General features: G+C 46.9%; 1 protein-coding gene across 8 annotated transcripts in view; it reads right to left on the bottom strand.

Annotated features, from left to right (window-relative positions):
• Positions 1-22,024, bottom strand: part of PTPRN2 (protein tyrosine phosphatase receptor type N2) — a 924,814-nt gene that overhangs the window by 524,196 nt on the left and 378,594 nt on the right. For all 8 annotated transcript variants that reach the window (XM_070618094.1, XM_070618092.1, XM_070618095.1 and 5 more), the window contains 3 exons: positions 14,762-14,995; positions 13,392-13,432; positions 9,911-10,272 (listed from right to left, as the gene is read on the bottom strand). In XM_070618094.1, the coding sequence (XP_070474195.1) occupies positions 9,911-10,272; positions 13,392-13,432; positions 14,762-14,995 (637 nt within the window). The remainder of the gene's footprint in view (positions 1-9,910; positions 10,273-13,391; positions 13,433-14,761; positions 14,996-22,024) is intronic.

Here is a 22,024-nt window from a genome sequence, read left to right on the forward strand (position 1 = left end):
AGGGCTGAACAAGTTCATCTGAAGCTTGAAACGGACTCCTTCTTAAATAGAATCAGGAGGCTGTGCTGGAACTCAGTTATCCACAGCCAGCTCTTCCAAAACAACACTTTTTCTTGAGTCATCATCCTAAGTAAGCCAATATTTCACAACCAAGCTACACGAGGATACTTATTTTTCCTTTTCTCTCTGGCTTCATTATTTATTCCCAGACTTACTTCTATTTTGACAGCCTACCAAATCTCTTCTTTTCCTATTTTTCTCCCTCTTTCTTACTCCCTCCTTTGGAGGAGTGGAATTTAAATTGCTTAACTCAGACAGATGTAAGTCCAGGCCAATTTATAACACAGGTGACACTGCAAAAACCCATCACAGCGACTAGGCTGGGAGGGTCCCTGGGGTGACTCTACTATGGACTTTCATGGCATTGCTGAAGAGGAAAAGCAAACTTTCCCAACAATTATGGAAATCTGGCACCAAACTAGGCTGCGTGGATATAGATATGGATGGATACAGATACAAAATATAGATCTAGATATGGATGTGGCTGTAGACGAGATGTATAGTTATAAGTGTAAATGTAGGTGTAGATGTAAATGCATAGGTGTGGGTGTAGGTGGAGATGTATAGATATAGGTGTAGGTGTAGATACAGAAGTATAGATGTGCGTGTGGGTGTAGGTATAAATGCGGATGTATAGATGTAGGAGTAGGTATAGATAGAGGTGTAGATGTATAGATGTGTAGATGCAGATGTATAGATGGAGGTGTAGGTATAGACATATAGGTGTGGGTGCAGGTTTAGATATATAGATGTAGGTATAGATGTAGATGAATAGATGTAGGAGGAGGTACAGATATAAGTGTAGATGCAGATGTATAGATGGAGGTGTAGATGGAGGTGGAGATATATAGACACGTGTAGGTATAGATGTAGATATATAGATATAGGTGCAGATGTACGTATAGGTGAGATATAGATACAGGTGTAGGCGTAGATATATATGTATATGTATAGGTGTATGTGTAGATAGATAGGTGTAGATGCAGATGCAGATGTTTACGGTGACCCTCTTGCTGGTGTCAGATGTCAGTGTGGCTAAAGGAGAGTCCCAGTATCGTGAGGCCCTCCTAAGACTCTCCTGTGTTTCTAGCACCTGAGTGAGTTCTAGAACAGCCTGTAGGTCAGCCTCTAAGGACAAGCAGGAAGCAGAGAGTGTTGAAGGCCTGGCTCCAGGTGTGGTCTGAGTGGGCTGGGCTGTTCCAGTACTCCCTTCTCCTCCCCACCAACACCTGACCTCACCCTCATCAGATGTGGGAAAGAGGCTCATAGGCAGAGACCATAAAGGGCCCCTTCCTGGTATAGCATCACCTCTTCCGGTATCTTCCAGGGGGCCAAACAAGGCCAAGCTAACTTGGAAGTCATTGGGCCAAAGAGGCCCTGAAACTGTTTAAATGCTCACCACATCTGTGCCTTTACAGTACTTTCTCACTGTGCCCACCGCCATAGCTAGAGGCCAGACAAGCAGAGAAATCCTTCAGTTCTAGATTTCCAGCCAATAACAGACATCTAAATCCAACACATCATTGTAACCTCAACAAATGAGAGGAAAGTAAGCTTATAGACTTAGAGCCATCAAAGACCAACAGCCAACCACAAGGTGTGGGCCTTATTTGGATCCTGAGTCAAAAAACAAATGAACTAAAACAAAGTTCTGACGCTGATGCGACAACCAGAAATTTGAACACAGACTAGATATTTGATGATATTAGGGATTTTTGCTACTTTTTAGGTGTGATATGGCACTGTGGTATGTTAAAAAGAAAGAATCTTTACATTTTAGAGATATTTCACGAAATGTTTATAAGACAATATAACTGGGATTTGTTTCTAAGCAGCAGGAGGGGTGGGAGTAGATGGGGTGTGGGTGGGGCAAGGTTGTCTTGGTTTTTGGTCTGGGTCGTTATCTTGCTTTTGTATATGTTCAAAGTTCTGCACAAGAAAAAGTAAGAAAACAAATCCGCTACCTCACAAAAAACATGAAACTGAACAGCCAGGCAAAGCCTGTTGGACTGGGGACCTCCCCTGTGGCTGCATCTCGTTACCAGGGCAAGCCAAGGCCATGAGCCCAAGGGCCCCGGGACAGGGGCGGGTGGGCTCCCAGAACAGCTGCCCAGGCACCTGGAATGCAGCCTCAGAGGATGCTCTCAGGACACCGAGTCCTTCATTAGAGCAGCTCTGAGGTGGGCAGGTGTGGTGCCTTTGAACATGAAACTTTAGAGGAGTTTCTAAATAGAACCTCTATTTATTTATTTATTGCCCTCTATTTAGGGGCAAAATCTTCATCGCTGGTGCCTTTAAAGAGTCAATTCTGTGACTTTGGATTTCTGTTACAATCCAATCCTCAAATTGCCTTGGGAAGAACCTTCACATCAATTATGTCCATTTTCCTAGAATTTCCAAAAGCCCACTTTGTAGGCGAGAAGTACATGCTGATTGTTTAACCAGCTATTCCAGAGGGCCTTCTCACTCGTTCACTTACTCCTCATCATCCAGACGTGTGCTGGGCCCTGGGAGAAGAAGACAGAGCAGCCTTCCCCGTGGGAAGTGTGAGTCTGCACTAAGGAGGTGACATGTGACTAAGCAAATGGAACCAGTGGTTAGTACCAGTGGTTTCCAGGTGACCAGAGGGAAAGCTTCAGAAAGTCCCACTCTAGCTGACTACTTAGGACTGAAACACTTTCCAGGCCAGAAGGGCAGCTTGGGCCAACTCAGAATCATAAACGTAAGAAGATGGCTTGGTTGGAGGGTGGGGTCCTGGCAACAGTGACAAGAGTGCAGGTGGAAAGGTGGGTGGGCTTCAGTTGGGGTGTGAAGGGCCTTGTCTTCAAGATAGGGGCTTGAGGAGGTCCCATGGTACAGGCAGAGGACCCCTTGAGCATCCCAGAGCAGAATTTGTGATTTGATGGCAGCACCTGGGTGGATCAGGGAGGAGGAGAAACGTGTGCAGAGAAAGCAGGTGGGAGGTTAATAGTGCGAGAAACCCTTGAGCATCTTCTGAGGAGCCAGGCTCGGCAGGGGTGGGGGATGCAACTGAGCAGAAGTGGACACAGCCGCTGACTTGGCAAAGGAGAGCTAAAAGAGAGGGGTAACTCTCCACAGGAGTGCATCACTGCACGCCCAGGTAAGGTGCCAAGGGGAAGGAAGGGCAGGGCTGCACTTGACGAGGAACCCTGACAGAGGCCGGGGAATCAGGAAGGCTGTACGGAGGAGGCGGCCCCTGAGCCGACATCAGAAGGATGAGGAGGAAGTAAAGGGGCAGCATGTGCTAGGGGAGGAGTGTGCCAGAGTGAGAGGAGCAAACACAAGGTGCCCTGTCGTGACCCTGCATATTCCAGAAGCAGAAAGGAGGCAGACGTGGCCAAGCACCCAGAGGGAAGGGAAATGGGGAGAGGATGAGTCTGAAGAGCCTGCAGGGCCTGGGGACACCGTAGAGGCCTGGGTCTCTCCCTCAGGAGCAGTGAAAGGTAACCACAAGGTCTTCCAAGGAGAAGGTGACACAATCAGATTTAGGGCATGGAGAGTTCTCTTTGGGTACAACATGCATAGTGGATTGAGGAAGGTCAGAGGGGGTGCACAGATACCCACACCAGGTACCGGCAGTAACCATGGCAGGAGAGGCAGTGCCTGGGGCAGGATGCAGAGGGGCAGGAGGAGGAGAGGGTAGGTGGAGAGGTCCTCATGGCTGGACACAGGAGATAAGAGGGGGGATTGACGGTGCCGATGCTGACCGAGGCACTGGCACGAGGAGGAGCATGGCACTGGGGGGTACTCCATCCACCGTGTTGAGTTCCAGCTGACTTCCTTCTTTTATACGTCCAAGAGGAGAGGCCACATGGACATGGTTCCCAAAGCACCAGCATGGGTGGCATCTCCCATGGACCACATGCTGCACAAGGTGAAGCAGGGGTTGACTGAGAAGGTCACTGGCACCAGGCAGCACTAAGGCCTTTGGTGACACGGAGGAAACAAGGAGGAGAGGGCAGACAGAGAGGAGTTACTGAGTTTGGGCCGAGGAGTTTTGCAACTGACAGAAGGAAGGAGAGTAGAGCTGGGGTCAAGGACAAGAAGTTTATAGATAAAAATTTGGTTTAAGTTATGATACAGGATTCTGAGATTCCTTAATTCATGGGCCTGGCGACCCACTCAGCTAAAACTATTTACACCCTCTATCAATAAAACAGACGCCTCAGATTTCTGTGACTCTCAGCCTGTACGTTTACATACTTTCCTCATGTGAATTCCCAAACAATCCCCCAAGTTAACCCGGGAGCTGTCTGACTGCCTTAGGGAAAAATTACACTGTGTTTATCTTTGAATCTCTTTCCTTCTCTGGGAAGCTTTACTGTATCTTCATTACAGCAGGCACTGAATAAATATTTGTTCAGTTTTATAGGGGGCCCAAGTCTAGAAAGGCCAATAGGAAGCAGACACGCAGGGCAGGGCCCCCATCTGGGGCTCGAAGGCCACCGTTCACGCTCTTCTCATTGACACTCCCCAGAACCACCAACCGAGCAATCAAGAGTTTAAATTTGGGAAATCTTTTTGCTTCTTTTTTCTTATTATTTTTCTAATATACAAGCAACCATGGCCATTTTTACTCATTGGGGCTGTATCCCATCCACCTAAAATCTTAAGCGATGATAAATCCATCATGCTAAAGAGACTCTTTTAAGACAAACTGAGGAGAGGAACAGTGGCCTAGGAGGGACATTCAGGAAAGAAGACGGATAGAGGTGGCAGCTATATTTTCTGAACAAAAAGTCACAGCACTTCGCCTGAGACGGTCCAAGAACAGAGCAGAGTAAAGTCTGCACTGGCACAGATACACAGAGTCCATCCACAACAATCTTAAGATTTCCTTTCTCTGAAAGGAAGGAAAAAGTGGGAAAGATCGTGCATCACACTGGCCCACACTCCTTTTCTGTGTCATGATGGCTCACTCCCATCCCTGCCCGTCTGCCAGCAACCACTGGGAGGTGGGGCTCCCCTGCCAAGGTCAGAGGGCTGAGGGGGCAGCCGGGGTCTCCGGAAGGCGGTGGGAGAGCTAAGGTTGGACGGCACCCCTTCCTCTTCTGCCACACTGGCTCCCGGGGGAGACAGGCAAGTCACTCCAGAGCAGACGGGTTCTTACACTTTAGAATGAGCGACAGGAAGAGTGTGGGCAATCTCCACCTCCAAAGGCTCCAGCCACCTGATTCTCAACCCCCTGGATGGCCCAGAAGGAAGTTTCGAGAGGAAGGAGAAGGGTGGTCTGTCCTCAGAAGAGGCCAGGTCTTACTGGCACACAAAGCTCTGGGCCTGGTACCTACTTGCTGAGGCCTTGGCAAACAGAGAACTCTACTTCTGAACTCCCTTCTGGACTTTTGATTCCCGAAAACTTGAACTTCTTCACTGGAGGGAGGTAGAGCCGTGCTCAGGCTGAGTCTGGTTGTATCTCCTTAAGCAGACGTTCTGACTGACTCCCAAGCGTGGTGCCACTGGAAGGGGAGCCCTCACAGCTGCTTGGGAGGCAGGTCACACTCCAGTGAGCATGTTAATCAGGAGAGTAAAAGGGCATCTGTAGTTTCACTGACTGGCTTACCCAAGGGGAAAGGAAGTTTTGTCATAAGAAAAAACTGAAGGAGGAAAATTGACACCCAACCTGTCTTTTTTCAGAATGTGTGGATCAGCATCAGAGGCGGCACAGAGATGGTAGCAAAGCTGTCCCATCTCTACTTCCAGCGACCCTCACCTTGAAACCTCAGTGCCCCCCTGCCCTAGCTTTGTCCCCTGACTTCCCCTGAGGAAGGTCATTTACTCCTCGTCTCTTTCAGGAGGAGCTGTGTGCTCTTTGGTTATTGCTCTTGGGCTAATATTTATTTACTGAACTGTGTCCCAGCTATCATTCTTCCTGCATCACATTTGCTCTTCCTGACAGCCCCTCAAGGTACACACTATCATCACTGCCCCTTTAGAGACAGGAAATCAAGCCCGGGGAGAAAAGTAACTGCCTAAGACACAGGACTGGCATGGGATCCCCACCCTGACCGATGGCCTCCCAATGGGCTGTCCTCACCCACCCAAGGCTGCAAAGATCAGAAGGAGATCAACGCTTTACCCATCGGCAGGTGTTCCAGTGCTTCCAGCGAGGGACTGCTGGGCTCCTAACAACCCATGCATCCTACGTCCTTGTCCACAGCCACCCACAACCTGTGGGGACAGCCCTGTCCCAATGGCGGCAGAGGATCCCATGTGACTCTGCTTGTGGCCAGCATCAGATCCAAGACTCGCTGCACTTCTGCTTCTCGGCCTCCACATGCTTATGACCATGGTTACCTCTCCAGAGTCCCTCTCGTCGGCTCAGGTGATCCATCCCCAGGAACACATCCCAAACACAGGAGTTCTTTTGTTAAGAGAGGCATACCAGTCCAGCCACATGTCCCTCGAGTATTTCTTTACCAGACGTAAATGGCAGTTTCTTCTTTGCTGAGAGGTAAACAACCCCTTTTGCTTCAAATTCCCCTTCCATCCTGTGATCTCTTCCTGTCAACCTACCTTGAAATCATTTTTAAATCATCCTTAGAGGACCAGGGATGGCCGTCCTATGCTTCATCCAGTCTTGAATAATCTGTCTAGTTTGTAAAGAGGAGGAAAATGTAAACGGTGAAGGATTAAACTACACCCTGTCCATCAGAAAATGGAGAAGAGACAGTGGAGCTGGCAAAGCTAAGCCCTGTTACTCACCCACCTAAACGTCAACAGAGAGAACGCACGTCGATGACAACACTGACTTACAAGTCACATTCCTTTGCCTTTTTATTGGACAGCCAAATATACAAAAATCTTTCTTTATTAAAGAATGGCATTGAATTCTTGTCAATTAATAGCTGATCTATTAAGGTTTAAGCTGAGACCGGGTGAAAACTTGCCCCAGAGAATGCCAAATTACCAATTAATCTGACAACAGAAGCAGAAACCTCAATCTATCTTCTAGTGCATTATGCCTTGTGACAAACAGTGAGAATTATTGACATAAAGCTGTATTATCTGCACCATATATCTTTCATCCAATTGAAGCAGCAAGAGAAAAGTAAGGGAAAGCCACTAAGATAAGATAATGATATTCTGTAAGCTTCACTGCAACAGGGAGTAGCTCATGTCCCAGAGGACGGCCAGGAAGCTCCACAGGAAAACAAACTCTGAACGCAAAGAACACCCACCCTGGTAATGGCTTCCTTCTCTCCTGGGAAGTTAACCAGAGCACGAGGAGATGTCCAAGTGGACAGTCTCTCCTCGACCACTCACAACAAACGGTCAGTTTCCTCCACAGATGGGCCCCAATGCAGAGAATGGTCAATATGGAGTGTCCTGCCCTCGAGGTTCCCAGACAAACTGCACCATCCTCGGCTGCCCCCATCAGCACAAGGTGCCTTCACATGAGTCTTTCGAATGAGCAGAATTCTCTTCCCAGCACTTCCATGGAGGTGCTCATCCTCCTGGTGTTGCAGCTGAGCCCCAGGATCCCAGAAGAGGGAGCAGCCAGCATCTCCCTACAAGCGCCCTTGCCTCATGCTGGAACAAGCCCTTGGGTATCGGGACATGATGACAATGACATCCTGGAGGGAGAAAGAAGGCTCCAAAGGAGCTGTGCAGTGCAGGAACCATGGGTAATCACACACACACACACACACAAACTCACATACATATACCCACATACGCATACATATACACACATGCACATGCATACACACATGTTCAGACATATACACATGCACACACATGCATGCATATGAACACATGTGTGTGCACATACATGAAAACATACACACGAACACACATACACGTGCAGATGTTCGCTCAGGCACACATTCACATACATACACTTGAACACATATACACACGCAGACATATACGCATACAACACATGAACACATATAACACACATATACATGTGGACACATATGCACATGAACACATATACACATGCAGGCATATACACAGATATTACAGAGATACATGCAGACTACAATACAACACATGCATTCACACAACATACATACACGCATGCCCACATACATATAACACACATACACAACACGTATATGCACAACACACATATAAACACACATACACACACACAGCATAGCAATGTTTCCCAAGGAAGGGAAAAATCCACAACACAGCGTTTTTGATGATTTACAGTAAGGAACAGGTTGGTACAATGGTCTGCATCACGAATCTCACCTTCGCTTTAATAGCACAGAGCTGTGCCCTCAGCAGGACAGACTGCTCAAGCTCCTCTCTGCCATTCTCTGTAAGGCATGATTCTAAAGACACATACCCACTAGGAGTTCCAATTCTAAGAAAAGGACCATGAGGTCAGAGACAAACACATGGAGCACACCATCTAGGTGAAGAAGTCAGAAAGGGGCAGACACATCTCAAAAAGAGGACCTCGAGGGGCTGGCCCCGTGGCCAAGTGGTTAAGTTTGTGCGCTCTGCTTCGGTGGCCCAGCGTTTCACTAGTTCGGATCCTGGGCACAGACATGGCACCACTCACCAAGCCAGGCTGAGGCGGCATCCCACATGCCACAACTAGAAGGACCCACAGCTAAAAATATACAACTATGTACTGGGGGGCTTTGGGAGAAAAAGGAAAAATAAAATATTAAAAAAAAAAAGTCCTCGAGGAAACTGAGTCAATATTTGGTGCAAGCTTCAAGTGTCTGCTGCTGAGGATTTCTCTAAAGACACAGGTGAGAATATCCTCTACAGCTGAAAGGAGTCTTAAATTTCAATCTGATTTTAACAGATGGTCTGTAGTTTGAGCTCAAAATCAAATATTTTCTGCCCGACTGTGGTATGCAACTACTTCTCACTAATGAAATTTGCTATTTGCAGTGTAGCAACAACTTGCACACGCTGTGGATTGAATTTTGTCAGGAGGTGTGAACTCTGCAGAATCAGCAGGAGAGATCGATTCTGGCTTTGACGCAGCCCCTTCCCCACTGTGATCACCGAAAGACGATCGACTTCTGAATTAATGAAGAAACACCTGAACAAGTGTGCAATACAACGCAAGAGCAAAATTATATACAGATATGGGTGTACACACAGCTGCCACACACACGCACATGTGTCTGTGCAGCCAGCCAGATATGTTTTTCCTTTGGAAACACCAATTCCATTACTCGAAGAAAACACAACATTTTTACAAAGCATGGTGCTTTGTAATGTCAGATTCATTAGTGAGATGACCTGAACAATGGGGCCTCCCGCTTGTCGCCTGCCAGGTACGTGCTGTTTGAATTCTGCCCCTTGTCACATTCAGATCACAGTGAGAGTGAGGACAGCATACTCTGCTGCTGTGAGGCATGCTCTTCCCTCTGAAGGATGACTCCCATCCTGATACCTGGACCACTTCGGTGAGAAATAGACACAGCTTTGGAGTTTTAACAGGCACAGAGCCAGCATTCAGTGCAGACCCACGTCCCACCTACTCCTCCTGGGAACCCCAGAGCCCGCCCAGGCTTTGCTCCTCCAGCCCCTACCGCCTCCCCCAACCCCGAAAACAGGCCTGCTTCAGCATGCCCCATGGTCTGACCAGCAGCGGCGAGGCCAGGACCCAGGAGCTAGGAAGGGCTTGGTTTGGGATGTTTTGTGGAGAATTGTCCTCACACTCAGTTTCCCAGTTCAGGACACTGGCTGAGAGGCCCGGGCTGGCTCCTGGCTGCCCCCGACACCTGCAATAGCAGGGATGTCTTCCCTCATGTCCCCAGGTGAACACAGGCAAAAGTAACAGCATTTCCTCACTCCAGTGAGGCTTATGGACCTCAGCCACCAGGAGGGAAAAGCCGAAGCCCCTACTCACTCGGTCTCCGTCACAATGTAGCCGGACTCCTCAGAAGGTTGGACTTCCAGTTCCAGGCCTTCGCCTGAGCGTTCCTGAGCTCCTGCTTCGAGGCGCCGGTCCTCCTTCCAGGCCCCTGGAATCTGGCGTTGGAACTCCCCAAACCCGTCGACCTGGGGCCTCTCCAAGAGCTCTTTCACGTAGGTCTGACTCCTTACGTTCTCCACCCCAGCACTCTCCTCCTCTGAAGACAGGGAGGCCCCAGGGTCCTCTGATTTCTTGATCTCTGTTTTGAAGGACTCCACAAGAGGGGGAGCTCCAGGCAAGAACTGAGACCCAGGATCCTGCAGGAGGTCCCCAAGTGTGAGGCTCAAACGATTGACCTAGCAGAAAGGAAACTCATGTGAGGTGATGTCTGGGAGAAAGACTGTCAACTTGCATGATGGAAGGGCCATCTGTGACAAAGTCATCCACATCAGATAACAGTAACATGAAACAAAACAGTTGATGAAGGCAAAGCTTCTACAGCCTGTATTTAGAATCATACCTAGAGGAGAAATTTTCAACAAATTGGAGGATGAAGGCACTATGTATAGAATCACTTAACAGTGCGTTGTCTCTCTGTCTCTGTCTGCCTGTCTCGGTCAGAAACATACACACACACCTTCCTGAAGAATCTGATTTTGTACCCTAAGTGTAGGTCTTTGGCATCTAGATTTTAAAAAATAGCCCATGTGATTCTGAGACCCCATCCTACTCCTCTAGAAACAATGAACACCTAAGAATAACAACAATAATGATTATTTGTATTTACTGAGTTCTCACAACGCACAAGCACTCAGTACTAGATGCTCATATGCATGAACTCACCGAGTCCTCATGATAACCCTGTGAGTCAGGAACGGTCATACCTCCCCCATTTCACAGAGAAATTGAGGCTCCAGGACTGAGCAGTCACAGGGACAATCACATCCCAACAACATCTAGGGGATCTTTGATCTTCACATGCCAATACTCACCCCTTCCTGATCCCTGTTTCCTAGACAAGAGGGTCCTTAGAACCACTTAATTGACAGCCTGCCTGCTGAATATTACCTTACAACACTCAGTGTTGATTATATATCAGACACTGTGCTCAGTGCTCTGTGAAAATTCTCATTTAATTACCCCAACCCATGAGTTCCTTACTAGTTTTATCTCTAATTTGTAGACTCTGGAGTTTATAGAGATTAATAATTTGCACAAGTTCACAGGGGTAGTGACTGGCAGATCCTGAATCTTAACGCAGATCTAACTGATGTCAAAGATGCCATCCCTGGGCCGCATCAGCCTCGCAGACACCCAGCACCACTTCTTAAGAAAACAAATGGCCGCTCCTGCTGCTGGTGCCTCACAAAGCAGAGCATGCCAAGGACACCTGAACACGTGAGCAAAAGTTCCATGCTCATCAGTGAGGCATTTATTTTCTTTACTAGGAAACCACATTTCCAATACTATCTTAGACAGAAACAGGAAATCTGGACTTACTTTACAACTCACTTCACCAAAACACATGTATTTAGAAAATTAGGGAGGATAATAAAGAAAATTAATTATTTCCTTTTCGACTAAAAATTATTCATAACTTTTCCTTTTGTGCTTTGGAATTATTTAAAGAAAACTAGAGTTTGATGAAAACATTTGGTCAAATTTGGATCCTGAATGATGACAGTCATAGCATTTCAGTTACCAAATATGGATGGAAAATGTCCTCAGGCTTGTGAAGGAAAGAGAATAGTGTTCTCACTTAAACTTCCTCACACTTCCTGGTGTGAGGAAGAAACGGATGTTATTGAATAAATAAGGACTCAGAGAATATGACACTCAAATACCCTTTTGGAAAAAATTGCTTGAAAATGTACCCCAAGTAACAGAGAAATGAATCAAAATTCAACTCATCTGGGATGAAAACTTTGTAATATAAAAGCCCTAGGGGTCTCCACATAGGGCAGGTTCAGGAATCTGGCTGAACTGTGTGCCACATGGAGACCCTACAGCCTGGCGTCCAGCCACGCTCAGCCACTGCCCATCTCCTACCCTCCACTTCCCAATGAGGAAATGTGTTTCTTAAACCCCACTTCTCCCTCCTCAGCTCAGATAGAATATCCCACCATTTTTGATGGACATTTAAAAGAATTGCTGATGTTTTCTTCCACTCTTTGTTAACAAGCATTGAACAGAAAACCACTAAGACAAACTGACAAGAGAAGTACTAACCAAATTTTTTTTTTTCCACTCCACAAATTAGAATTTCGTGGAATCACATAATGTCATTGTCATTGCTTATGAACTGATTTTCTGCATCCCTAAGACTTGTACTAATGATAATGAGCAGAGGTTCTGTAATAGGAAAAACCAACAAACCACTCAGCGAGTGGGTGTTATCTGTGACTAAGCCTTTTTTCAAACTGCCTTCTCAACCAGTGCTGTCTGATGGAATCTTTTGCAATGATGGAAATGTTCCATATCGGGGCCATCCAACCCAGAGGTTACTAAGGAACACTTGAAATGTGGCTAGTACAGCTGAGGAACTGAATTTTTTATTTACTTTATTTTAATGAATTTAAATTCAAGTTCAAATAGCCACAGATGGCTAATGGCTACCACTTCGAACAGTGCAGGTCTAAATGATCTAGAGCCTGTCAACGTCCCTGTTATGTGAACCTCAAAAATCAGCACACACAGGACGATGTCAAGCATATTTAGTGGGCATGTGATGTTTTCATGCAATGTTATCATTCCATATCCCTGGGTGGGGAAATTCTAAGGAATACTCATTTTCTTCTTTGTATTAACCATATTTTCATATTTATACAAAAGATAAATATTAGTATATAATCTGAACATAGATATTAGTATGTATCTAAATATAGCCAGCCCTGGTGGTCTAGTGGTTAAGATCCGGTGCTCTTGCTATGGCCCAGGTACCTGTGCTGGTCAGGGAACCACACCACCCAGCTGTCACTTGTCATACTGTGCCAGCTCTATGTTGCTGTGATGCTGAAAGCTCTGCCACCAGTATTTCAAGCACCAGCAGGGTCACTCATGGTGGACAGGTTTCAGCAGAGCTTCCAGACTAGACAGACTAAGAAGAAGGACCTGGCCACCTACCTCAGAAAAACAGCCATGAAAACCCTATGATTAGCAGCAGAGCATTGTCTGAGGCAGTGCTGGAAGGTGAGAAGATGACGCAGACAGACAGGGCAGGGTTCCGCTCTGCTGTGCATGGGGGCGCTAGGAGTCGGAATTGAATGATGGCACAAACAACAAAACAAAATCTAAATATACACCATTTTGTATGTATTCTTTATACTTTTCTCAATTTGGGGATTTTGAGGGTTTCTCCAGCCTTTTCTGGAAAAAAAGAACTTTGTATTTTATAAACATTCCCAAGACATAAACAGATTATCAATACAGCTCTGAGTTTAATGTGAACCAAACCTGCAATGACATTCCATCTTACCTCTTCATAAACTCTATCATCATCGTCTTGTACTCTGTTATCTGTGAAAGACATGAGCATTATCAAAATCCTTGTCGAGAAGGTCATCACAAAGTGTCACAGTGTGTAAAAAGACAACCACATAGAACCCTTCTTTACTGAAGACTAGTCCTAATGATGTTGGCCTAATTTCTACTATAAATAAACCTTCTCTGCTTGTAGTACAATAAGAGTGCTCTATAAACTTCATGAAAGAGGAGGGGGTGCCAGCTAAATGTCAGATGTGAAGTCACTGGTTAATTACATGACCAGTTCCATGGATCTGTGTATTACCCTTAGTGTGAGCTCACAGCAAGAAAAATCCATTGTGCCAGGAGCAGTTAATAGTTACAAAAAAGTACAGTGAAGCATCTAACCCAAACCATCTTAAGTTAAGATGTCTTCAGAATTCATTATTTTCCTGTGGTAGTCGTTTCTCTAAATAAATATCCTGCCTGCAATGTCCAACAGTGCATAACTCACTTCTGAAGGCCAAACAATTGCTCCTGGGTGTACCTGACACCTTCTGGATCCCTCCTAGCCCTCAGGATAGGTATCAATCCTTTTAATTAACAATTGTTTAACATAATGCCTTGCCCTGGTGGAGTTTCAGCATCTTTTCCTGCATCCTATACATCAAGCCATGCTTCTTGCTTCCAAGCTAACCTTTGTCCCGTCCACAGAGGAAGGAGACAGGTGTCTTCCCGGTGTGTTGTCTGTGTGCCCTCTGTGTGCAGCACTGAGCTAGATGCTTTAATGTAGCTCCAGGGGCTCTGCAAAGTCATCAGGCCTGGCGAAGGCAGTCGTTGGGGGAGATCGAGCTGTCCTGCTCGGCCCTCTGCTCAAGGGTTCCGGCTGCTGCATGTGTGTTGCGTGGGCACATGCATGCATGTGCGTGCGTGTGTGTGTGTGTGTGTGTGTGTGTGTGTGCATGTGTTGTGGGGGATCTCTGCTCTCTCCCTGGAGCAGCCTCAGAGGGTGAATGGGAGCCTCAAGCAGGCATTCAAATAAACCCCTTTTACTTTATGATTCAAATATTTGACTATATTCACCAGCACAATCCAAACAAAAACTCTATCACTCCCATCTTTTTCTAACTCTGAACCTCAGCACACAGGAATTACATCTCACAGAGAGCAATTTGCCTTTCAACATAATTGCTCTGGTAGGCTTGCCTGTTAAGAAAGCTTTTAGAGGCAAAAGTTCAAACAGATAAAAATCATTAATAGAAATCCCACCTCCCCAGCGGAAAGAACACATTTCAGCCTGGAAAGTGGGCCATCTCTCCGCAGACCTGCGGCCTCCCCCGACATCTACCACAAACACAGGGGCCCAGGAGCTGGGAGGCTCACCTCGCACATCTCCGACCTTGCGGGCTTCGTGGAGCCCTGCCTCGGGGCTGTCCACCTGCTCTCCCGGTTCTCCTCCGACTCCCATCCCGGCCTCTTCCCGCTCCCCTTCTGTACCCACACCTTGCATGGCATTAGCAATCACACGGGCCATCTCCTCGGGGTCCAGGGGGCTCAGACTCGCCATGTCAACCTGATGCCTCCTCAGGTCCTTCAGGAGGCTCTGAATTAGTGCTTCTAGAGGGAAACAAACGCAGATTGAATAAAGAGAAAAGTAGTCAACATCGGCATGAGGAGAGAAGGACCTTAAAGGAGCTACACAAATACAGGCATAATGGGCAACATCAGCAAAGTGAGCAGAGAAATGGGAATAAAAAAAAGAACCAAATGAAAATTCTATAACTGAAGAGTACAGAATTTTAAATTTAAAACTTACTGGATGGCCTTAACAGCACATTGGATAAAGGAGAACTATGAAGACAGATAATAGAAATTATTATTATCTGAAGAACAGAGTGAAAAAGATTGAAGAAGGCTGAACAGAACTTCAGTAAGGTGTGGGACGGCATCAGGCATGACATACTGTAATTGGAGTCCAAGAAGGAAAGGAGAAAGAATCAGAGTGAAAAACTGAAAAAAAAAAACCTCCACAAGTTTCCCAAAATTGGTGAAGAGCATTAACTTAGGGATTGATGGCACTCAGTAAACCCCAAGAAGAATAAATACGAAGAGAACCACACAATGGCATCTCATAGTCAAATTCCTTCAGTTCATAGAAAACCAGAGGTAGAGAAGGTATCTTAAAAGCAGCCAGAGGTAAAAGACACATCACATGTAGTGTGAAATGATACAGGTAGTGGCTGACTTCTTAAAAAATGGAGGTCATGAGATATAACGAACGTCTTGTAAAAATAACATATTTGATATAATATATGTAACTATACATTTGATAGTATACATACAAATGACATATTTGAAGTGTTAAAAGAAAAAACGGAGACCACCTGGTGGGATAGTGGTTAAGTTTGTGCACTCAGCTTTGGCGGCCCAGGGTTTGCAGGTTCGGATCCCAGGCATGGACTTAGAGACCCCTCAACAAGCCATGCTTTGGTGGCATCCCACATACAAAATAGAGGAAGACTGGCAACAGGTGTTGGCTCAGAACTAATCCTCCTCACCCCTCCCAGAAAAAGGGGGGGAAAAAAAGAAAAAACATATAATTCAGAAGTCTGTATCCAGTGAAGATATCTTTCAAAGATGAGAGTGAAAGACGTTTTCATATTATAGAAAAAGAGCTAAGACAATCCGTCACCAGCAGACCTAGGCTACAAGAAACACTAGGAGAAACGAGAGCAGATGGAACCCCAGAGCTACAGGAAGTGTTGAGAAGCTCCTGGAAGGGTAAATACGTGAGTACATGGAAAAGACCATCATTTTTCTCCTCATAGCTCCTCTAAAAGACAACTGATTGTTAGAGAGGAAAAATTAATAACATTTAATGTAGGGTTTATAAAATACATGTAGATGTAAGCTACATGACACAGAGGACAGCGTTGCAAGTGGGATCACGCCATTGTAGGGTTTATCCACGTTTTACATGGGGTACTAAGATAATAATTCTAAGTAGACTACTTTCGACAAAGGCCCTCAACTCAAATGCATTTCAATGGAGAAAGATAAGTATTTTTTTAAAAGGCGATAGAACAAAAACCTCTGACATAAGACTTTTATCCAGAATATATAGGTATAAACTCCGACAACAATAATCAACAATAAAAAGGAAAACACTCCAATAAAAACAGGCAAAATAGTTCAACAGAAACTTCATTAAAGAAAATATACAAATGGCCAATAAGCACATGAAAAAATGCTCAATATCATTAGTAATCATTGAAAGGCTAATTAAAACTACCTTAGGCATATTTCATGCCCACTAAAATGACTACATTAAAAAGACTGAGAACAAATTCTGGAGAGGATATGGAACAACAGAGACTTTCATACACTTCTGGTGGGGATGTAAAATTTTACAACTCTTGGGAAAACAGGCAATTCCTTATAAAGGTGAATATGCACCTTCCATGTTACCCAGAAAGCGGGCTCTTTGATGTTGACCTTGGAGAAATGAAAACCTATGTCTACAAAAGATTTCTATACGAACATGCATAGTAAACAAAAACACTCTAAAAGTCCAAATGTCCACCAACAGGAGAAAGGATGAACAATCTGTTGTTCATCCACATAAGCAATAATGAGCTACCAATACACGCAAATAGGGGCGAACCCACGAAGGATTATGCTGGGTAAAGAAGTCAGGCACTAAAGAATACACATGATTCTATTGATAGGAAGCCGAGGGCGAACCAGGCGCAGCCTCTCTGGGGAGGGCAGTCAGAGCAGTGACAGCGGGTGTGGGACCGAGTGGGGTAGTCTGAGTACTGGTGGGGTGTGAGTTGCATGTGTGCACATGTCAAAACTCACTAATTTGTACACTTAGGATCCGTACATCTCCCTATATGTAAATCGCCCTCAAGAACAGTGATCAATGTGATGCAGTCCCATCTCTGAAGTAGGAGGGAGCCTGGACTTCCTTTCCTTCAGTCTGCAATGCTGAGACTCTGACCCTCGGCGCAGCTCTACGCAGGACGGCTGGTCTCGTGCCCTGCCTGCCCCACGACACCAGAACGGGGACTTCGGGCCGACACTCCTGCAGCCTTACGCAGCAATCCTCTAAACCAAGCAGGGTGGGGATTAGTGTCTGCTTCTTACAAATTAAGAAATTTAGGCTTTTTATGTTTTTTCAACTTTCCCTCTTTTGTTGCTGAACTAGAGCCACAAACACAATTCCCAGCAGCTTTTCTCCCTCTCGTCCCCACCAGCAGGTGAGAGAAAGTTCCAGACACCAACAACCACAGTACCAGGCACTTGCCGCCAGCACTCCCTGTTGATACACAGCACACAGAAGGAATACGCTCTCTGGGGCAACTCCAAGGCCACCCCACGCTGCACTAAGAGGACCCAGGGAACGCCGATGGCACTAACCAGGCTCCTTCCACACAGCTTTCCCAAGCTCACCGCTGACCTGAGATCACCCTCCACTCTGCCACGGGTCCCCACACAGCCAGGGCTCTACTTCCCAGTCAGCGCTGACTGACACAGCAGGCAGCGTCACCTGGTCAAAACGAGCTTTGTACACACTGCAAAAGCATGACAGAAGACAGTGTTTTGGGTTACCCAGACCTTACCGATTTTTCAAAGATAAGCAATTAGAGCCTATTATGAGCTCTTTGAGTGAAAGAAAATGTCCACTTTTACCTACTAACTGAAGCTCATCTTTTTCAGGGGCAGTCTTGCCACATTGACATAAGGAAACGTTAAAGTGCTCTGTTTCCATTCCTGAACATTCTCTGCCATGCCCACCTTCTCCCCACAGTCTCTCTCTTGCCAAGGAAGAGTCACTGTAATAATTTTCTGATTTTACTATTGGAGGACGTATTCCATCAGACTTCCTGTTGACCACAGAGACCCCTTCTGGATTTAAAATTCTTAACAGTCTCCACTACAGTTGTTTCTGAAACACAGCCTGACCTGAAGCTGGCATGATAGTCGATAGTCGGTGGTGTCCTCCGAAGTGGGGTGTACACTAAATGTGGCGTATGCAGCCGACCTCTGTGGTCAGGACTGGAGCTGTCGCCTGCACTGACGTGTTCTCCTGCAGGAGCAGCAGGGCCCCTTGGGGGCAGCACTGAAGCCACAGAGTGAGGACGTCACTATACCACCCTGGCCTTGCCTTGTGTATTAACCATGTGTTTCTGATGCTCCGACATCTGGGGCCTCGCTGATCCGGGAGGGACTGCCCCTACTAGAGCTACTCATGTCCCAGAGTCAGCAAACACTGCTTTTCAAATGCCCACCAACCAGTCCAGAGCCCAACTCCAACCCTGTCCTCTATGAGGCACTCACACTCTGGGCCACCATCTGCCACCCTAATTACCCCCGAGTCAGGCATCAGACAATCAGCAATAACCCCTTGGCCCAGAGCCTGCCTGAATCATCCACACTAGCCAGTCCTAAACTTGCTGGCCCCGCCTCTCCTGCTCTGCCCACGGTTCCCCTCCCTCCGCCTCCTGACCACCTGCTGCTTCCCTGTGTAGCCCCGCAGGGCATGGCACACCCCCTCCTCTTGGGGAACTACCTTGTCAATGATAATTGTCTCCTGGTCTATTGACTTCAGCACACCAGAATAATAACCAAACCTGATTTTGAAACAGCTTCCTGTAGAAGGAAATGCAGGTGAATGCCTACATTGGTGGCTGCTTCCCTCTCACTCCTCCAGACTTGAGTCCCTGGGGAGAATGCACTTCCCACCTCTGTGTCCCCAGAGTCCATCAGGCCCCATGCAGCAGCCCTCCCAAATGTTCAGAGACTGAACACTTGCTTTAAAAAATAACTTCCAGCAATGAAGTTGGAAAAATATTTCTCACTTCCTTGTAAACAAAAATACGCTTAAAAATAGACAAGCGCAGAACAGTCACTCTTTCCTACAGATGACAGGAGCCAAAGGGGGATTGCTTATGAGCAATCCCACATAAACAATACCAGATTCCTGCTCTTTCTGGGCTGACATAAGGCACAGGCTGTTTCATAGAAGAGATAAAAGATGTGCTTTGGAATTGAAGGTGTGCACATGCCATAGCCATTGTTGCTGTTTTGAAAAAGCCACTGTTCATTGCAGCTTTCAGCCCCGTGGCCTAGTGGTTAAGTTCAGGATGCTCCGCTTCAGCGGCCTGGGTTTGGTTCCTGGGCGCAGACCTACACCACTTGTTAGTGGCCATGCTGTGGTAGCGACTCACATACAAAAAGAAGAAAACTGGTAACAGATGTTAGCTCAGGGTGAATCTTTCTCAGAAAAAAAAAAATCAAAATCAGAAGGAACAACCTCGAACCTATAACTGAGTCAGTGAACAACAAGCTGAGTGTAACATCTTCATTTCTGTTTCACGGCAATCTACTCTGACCAAAACACTTTTCTTTCCTCGTGCTTATCATCTAAGCAAGGGCTTATCTTGACCGTCCACCTCCATAGATCCAATGCCAACCACACAGGACTCACTCATGTCAAAGAAAATGGAAATAAGGAGCTGTATCAGGAAACGTGGATGGCACAGGCACCGGTCTGCAGTGGATTCTGTAAAGGTCCTGCTCCATCAGGCAATCCCAGCAAACTGCAGCGTCCACCTCCCTTGAGCATCCAACAGCCCTGAGGGAGCAGATCGTAGGCCTGAGGTCATGATGGGAGAGTCAGCAGTGCAACCAAAGTGACACCTGGGGAAGGGGCCACTTCATGTCGGACACTGCTATCCCAAAGTCACCAGGCTCCAGTGAGAGGCAAGGCCACACCCTCAACACACCCAGCCCAGAAGACTGAGCTGCACCCAGAGGAGCTGGCCGCTGCAACCCCTACAGTGAGCACTAGACCCCTACATACTTATTACACTGAGGGAAGGAGACAGATAAAGCCAGGCTAAAATGATCATTCTTAAGGGAAAAAATGCTTTCTTTAGAACACTGACCAATCTGACAGCAGGTTCGTTGGCTCCACCATTCTAATTTCAGGTGAGCTGGGGCAGGGAGGCCCCAGGAAGGATGGCATGAGCAGAGGCCACCTTGGGGCAGTGTCAGTGACTTCAAACGTGTTTGTGAGTGACACAGGGACCTGCTCCCACGCTTCCGGATGTCATACAGCAATCAGCACTTAAAGTCAGCACATACCTTTGCTCTACCAAAAAGAGGATTCTTCACACACCAGCCCAGGAACAGCGGATCCCACGAGGATCTGCCTTCCAGAGCCAACAGGCTGCAGTGGCCCACCGCTCACCCCACTAGCTGCACTACTGTGGCCAAAACTTTAACAGTGAATTACAAAAACCCACTGACTCCACCTGAACACAGCGAGACCACTGTAGTTATGGAAAAGTTAAAGTGGCGCGTTTGGGGGTTATGTTTGGAATTAAGTCTCATGTTATGTTTTTTGGCAAGGCCCTCATGTCTCTTGGGGGGGGGATGAAAAGGTGGTAGTGCCTGTGTGTGTGCATGTGCATGAGTGTGTGCACGCATGAGTGTGCACGTGAGTGTGCATGTGTGTACATGTGTGTTGAGGTTTTCAACCCAGAGTGGCTACTGCATTGCTAGGAAAAAAGATGAGCAGGAAAACGTCAAGAGAAAGATGAGAAAATGACACTGGAAGCTATGCCCCCATTGGCACCTCACCTACATCACCAAAATGCTACAGAGCCTATTCCATGCCCTCTCACGGCGTGTTAGAGCATCAGCTGGAGTTTCTTGTGCTACTTCTCGTGTGGAGCCTGTTTCCAACAGCGGTGGCGGCACTGCTATTTACACGTCACATATAGCACAGTGAAGAGCCACCTCAGGGCTGCTGCTCTCTACAAAACGGTGCTTACTTGCCCTCCAACTGACAAAGACACCAAGCATCCACTCTGAAAAAGTGCTTCCAGAAAGAAGGGAGTCCATAATAACCCACGTTTCCCGAATCCACTCCACGAACCATGAGCACAGCAAGCCTCCACTTTCAGCACAGTGAGAATGAAAAATCACCCAGCTAGGAATCATGTCCTAAGGGGCACCACACTCACTGTATGCAGAATCTGACTATTTGTATGCACACAGGGACAGAATGATGCTGGGAGACAGAGTTTTAGGACCAGCAGGTGCCTGACCTTGAGAAACTGAGCAGGCGCTGTGGCTGGCCAGGAAGGGAGGAAGCAGAGCAAGCAAGAGGCCTTCGTCCACCACAGCCAGCAAGGATGACAGTGCCAGGCCGTGTCTGATCCCTGCCTGGACCTGTCATCACAGGCATGCCCTGATGCTGGCCATGAACCCCACTGCCAGGGGCCGCGGCTACTCATCAGCTTTCTCAGGCCAAATAACTCTAGAAACTGCAGGGGGTTTGCCCCTTTCTTTTGTCAGAGTTGTGGTTAAGACTTTGGTTTCCAAGTGCATATTTAAAGTTCTTATCAGTCACAATGTCAGTCCTCATGGTGCCATGTCCTTGGGGCCACTGCACTGGATTCACATGCAGAAAAGTTGACTACTTTCTGGTGGGAATGCACTGTTGCCACTTGGAAGAAAGAGTGCTTTGCGGTACCTCAAACATGCTCCAGGAAGCCGAGGGCTGAGGAGCTACCAGCACGGATTTTGGGGTCCAACATGCATTCTGGACTCCAGTCTCGCCTCCAGCACTCC

The sequence above is a fragment of the Equus przewalskii genome, chromosome 4 (assembly GCF_037783145.1).
Source record: "Equus przewalskii isolate Varuska chromosome 4, EquPr2, whole genome shotgun sequence".
In the NCBI taxonomy this organism is placed as follows: domain Eukaryota; kingdom Metazoa; phylum Chordata; class Mammalia; order Perissodactyla; family Equidae; genus Equus; species Equus przewalskii.